The sequence below is a fragment of the Petaurus breviceps genome, unplaced genomic scaffold, assembly GCF_028583685.1.
Source record: "Petaurus breviceps papuanus isolate PSGF00001 unplaced genomic scaffold, PetGlider_PUasm1.0 185, whole genome shotgun sequence".
NCBI classification, from domain to species: Eukaryota; Metazoa; Chordata; class Mammalia; order Diprotodontia; family Petauridae; genus Petaurus; species Petaurus breviceps.
The window spans coordinates 28,521,159-28,525,227 of NW_027185797.1; the positions used below are offsets into that span (position 1 = coordinate 28,521,159).

General features: G+C 51.6%; 2 protein-coding genes across 2 annotated transcripts in view; one reads left to right on the forward strand and one right to left on the reverse strand.

The window, feature by feature from the left end:
* Positions 1–907, reverse strand: part of LOC138161768 (uncharacterized) — a 4,653-nt gene extending 3,746 nt beyond the window's left edge. The window contains exon 1 of the mRNA XM_069088672.1: positions 397–907. Coding sequence (XP_068944773.1) covers positions 397–871 — 475 coding nt within the window. The 5' untranslated portion in view covers positions 872–907. The remainder of the gene's footprint in view (positions 1–396) is intronic.
* Positions 838–3,673, forward strand: HOXA1 (homeobox A1). The gene is made up of 2 exons (XM_069088671.1): positions 838–1,617; positions 2,141–3,673. The coding sequence occupies exons 1-2, from the start codon at positions 963–965 to the stop codon at positions 2,497–2,499; spliced, it is 1,014 nt and encodes a 337-aa protein (XP_068944772.1). The 5' UTR covers positions 838–962; the 3' UTR covers positions 2,500–3,673.
* The last annotated feature ends 396 nt before the right edge of the window (positions 3,674–4,069 follow it).

Below are 4,069 nucleotides of genomic sequence, written 5' to 3' on the forward strand. Positions count from 1 at the left end.
TTCTTTTCCCCCTCCTCCTTCTTTTCCCCCTCCTCCTCCTTTTCCTCCTCCTCTTTTTCCTTCTCCTCCTCCTCCCCCCCTCGTCGTCCTCCTCCCTCTTCCCCCTCCTCTTTCTCCCTCCTCCCTCCCCCTACTCATTTTCTCTTCTCTGCTCCTAGCCTCCTCCCACACGGGCCTGGGGATTTCCTCGCCAAACCGTCCCCTCCTTCTCCCAGTCCCTGTTCCCAAAGGGAGCCTTGGTCATGACAATAACCAGAGAGCCGGGCAGCTAGGGGTAGCGCCCAGCACACTCACCCAGACGCTGGGGCGCGGGTGCGGGGCGATCTTCCTCTTCTTCCTCCTTGGCTCACTCCGGTACCGGCGGTGGTGGGGAGGGTGAGGGGTTCTCCCACTCACCTGCAGTTGGTCTGCCGGTCCGGTGAAGACTGATCCCTAACTCTGCAGTCCTGCTCAGAGCCAGGACGCTCCCCGCCGAGCCCCACGTCGTCCTCCTCCTCGCTGGGCCCCGGGGATCCATCCCACTCCCCCATTTTCCGGGCAACTCCTCTGGTGGGGTGGAGCGGGAGCCTCCAGCGGCGGCGGCGGCAACAGTGACGGCTTTCTCTCGGGCTCCGGCTCCTCCTGGGCCCGGCCCCAGAGCGGGGCTCCAGCCTTTGCCACTGCCGCAGCCGCTGCCGCTGCCGCTGCCGGGGGGGCGACTGCGCGTCACCTTGATGGAGGAGCGCCCGGGATTTAAATGCCACTGAAACGGTGATCCATCACCAGCAGGAACAGGCAAACTTTCGCAGGGGTCTCCGCCATTGGCTGCTGCGGTCACGTGCACCCCGTCCCTCTCTCCCCCTCCCCCGCCCCCTGCACACTGTACATTCATATCATTTTTCTCTTTGGCCCCATGGAGGAAGTGAGAAAGTTGGCACGGTCACCCAGGGCTCGGAAGGAGCCGGTCACTGTGTGACAGGCAGATGGACAATGCGAGAATGAGCGCCTCCTTCCTGGAGCACCCCATCCTCAACGCAGGAGACTCGGGGACCTGCTCCGCCCGAGCCTACCACCCGGATCATGGGATTACAACTTTCCAGTCGTGCGCCGTCAGTGCCAACAGCTGCGGGGGCGACGAGCGCTTCCTGGTGGGCAGGGGGGTCCAGATGAGTCCCCCCCACCATCCTCATGCCCACCACCACTATCCCCAGCCGGCCGCCTACCAGCACCTCAACAACCTGGGTATGTCTTATTCCCGCTCCAGCTGTGGCCCGGGGTTCGGATCGCAGAACTTCAGCGCAGGTTACAGCCCCTACTCATTAAATCAGGAAGCAGACGTAAGCGGCGGGTACCCCTCGTGCGCTCCCGCTGTTTACTCTGGAACTCTCTCATCTTCCATGGTCCAGCATCACCACCACCACCACCAGGGTTATGCCGGGGGCACGGTGGGCTCGCCTCAATACATTCACCACTCATATGGACAAGAAGCGCAGAATCTGACCCTGGCAAATTATAATAACTCCTTGTCCCCTCTCCATGCCAGCCACCAAGAAACCTGTCGCTCTCCTTCAGCAGAGACGTCGCCTCCAGCACAGACCTTTGACTGGATGAAAGTCAAAAGGAACCCCCCCAAAACAGGTCAGTTCTCTTCTTGCCGAACACCTGGCCACTGCTGCTGCTGCCTTGAGGGTCTGGGGGTCGAGTGGTGGGGTGGGTGTAGGCTTACTTAGTATTGGGGGGGGGAAGAAAAGCCAACTCAAGGTTATGTATAGGTTTTGCAGGGGGTGGGTGGGGTGGCAAACTCAGGTGTACTCCTGATGCCCAGGAAGTAATAGACGGTAGACCAGCCCCTCTTTCTGGTTTCTTGGAAGTAGGAGCTTGGGGTTGGGGGCTGGGGGCGGCTGTTAATATCTCCGGACTCCCATTAATCACTCTTTCTGTTCACACCAATGGTTGACTTCAAGTTAATACTTTACCTCGTCAGTCACCTTCCTAGAGGTTCTATGTGGTCAGGTTATCCTTTGCCCCTTTACCTGCCTATGATTCCGAAGCTTGACGGGTATAAATCACTCACCCTGGCACTTCATTAAAAAAAAAAAATCAAACGACGAAACTACTTCTTTTCTCTCCCCTCTCCCCCCTCCCCACCCTTGTCCTCCAGGAAAAGCTGGTGAATACGGGTATATTGGCCAACCCAACACGGTGCGCACCAATTTTACCACCAAGCAGCTGACTGAGCTGGAAAAGGAATTTCATTTCAATAAGTACCTGACGAGGGCCAGGAGGGTGGAAATCGCGGCCTCGCTGCAGCTCAATGAGACTCAGGTGAAGATCTGGTTTCAGAACCGCCGCATGAAGCAGAAGAAGAGAGAAAAGGAGGGCCTAGTGCCCATTTCACCCACCACCCCATCACGGAGCGAGGACAAGGCCGAGGAATCCTCAGACAAATCTACCTCCTCGCCCTGCGTGCCCTCTTCCCCAGCCTCCTCTACCTCAGACACTCTGACTACCTCCAACTGAGTGTGCCCCCCGGCCCCCACCCCATGATACTTAAGTGCAGGACTGCTAACCCGAAGCACATTCTTAGCTTATCTTTCCCCTCCTTTACTAAGTCTCTTTTTGATGTTATCTTCAGGTCTTCTTTGGGCTAGGTCTCTGTGTTTCAAGAGTATTCTGGCTCAGAGCCTGAGAGGCTGGGTGGGAGTAACTTCATTAATGGTGGGGTACCACCATCTGGTCTTTTGATGACCTCTGAGGGCCCCCCATTATGATTGATTCAGATACCCTTTGGAAAAGCTCCATCATCCCCACCTCCCCCATGCTTGCCTAGCAGACATATCTGTCACCTAACTTCAAATTATCCCCCCTTCTCCTCATCTCCCCTACACTAAAGGCAGGCAAGAGAGTCTGAAGACCTCACAAAGAGGATGCACTATGAAAGTGTTTACACATTCATCTTTTTAATTTAATGCATTCAGTTTCTTGTGTGAGAGTTTGCTGGTTGTAAATACTTTAAGAGATTTATCTTTATACAGATTTTCTAGAAATGATGTTTAGCTTAGGAGATTAAAACAGGGTGGATGCACTCCCAAAGTTGGGTGTAATTTTATAACAGGACTAAAAGTGACAAAATAAAGAAATCAGACTGGACTGGTGAAGTCCAATCAGATACCTCACAGGAAAATAGCCCTGTGTCTTTGGAGGAGATAAGTAGGCCTGGGCTGCACTGGGTTATTGTTGTTATTGTTGGTTTTTGGTTTTTTTTTTAACCTCCCTGGGTGTGCAGTATCTCTTTTCCCCAGCCCTCCCACCTCTTCTGGCCTCCTCCTACCCCACTCAAAAAAATGTGCTGGATTGTTTCTGAACCTTATTCTGAACATATTATCCCCAAACATCTTATTTCCACAGTAATCTTTCCCTCAATTTGATGTATCTCCAACCCAATGATAAATGTGATGAATGGCGAAATGAATGTATATTTCATGTGATTCGTGAATAGGCTTTCTGCATGGTGCACAATGGTTTAAGCCCCCAAAGATACTACACTGAGTTCTATCAGTTGTCCTTTGTGGTCCCACAATGTTTCTGAGTCTCTGTACAATCATGAAAAGTTCTGAGATTCCAGGAATGATGGAATCCAGAGCAGAATTTACGGGTCCTAAAATCTGTAATAAATATATCCACATTTCAGGTATGCTTGGTCTTCCTTGAATTTCCCTCCAATCTGTTGCAATTGATTCCAAACCGGACTGATCATTTCATGTGGGAAGGAGAAGAGAAAAGGGGTGTCTCTACTTTCATAGAGGCTGCCTTTTATTGGATAAAGTCAATTTCCCCCTCATCCTGCGGCTAAAATCCACACTTTCTGGATCATTTTCTCAGTTTCACATTTGACACCTACATTCTGCTTGTGTTTTTTTTTTTAACAATATGTTTTTAAGAGATTTTTTTAAAGTTGAAATCATAGGAAAATTTATGAAGTGAATCTATTTTTGCAACAAATACAGGAACTTCCTGGGTCAAGTGCTAACCTTTTCACCTCTAACTGAATGTTGACATATATATACACAGACCTCTCTTCAAAAGCACA

Bases quoted from the DNA above. Each gene is read 5' to 3' on its own strand.
- HOXA1 (XM_069088671.1), top strand. From the start codon at position 963: ATGGACAATGCGAGAATGAGCGCCTCCTTCCTGGAGCACCCCATCCTC. The intron at 1,618-2,140 runs GTCAGTTCTCTT...CTTGTCCTCCAG, and splicing joins AAGGAACCCCCCCAAAACAG to GAAAAGCTGGTGAATACGGG.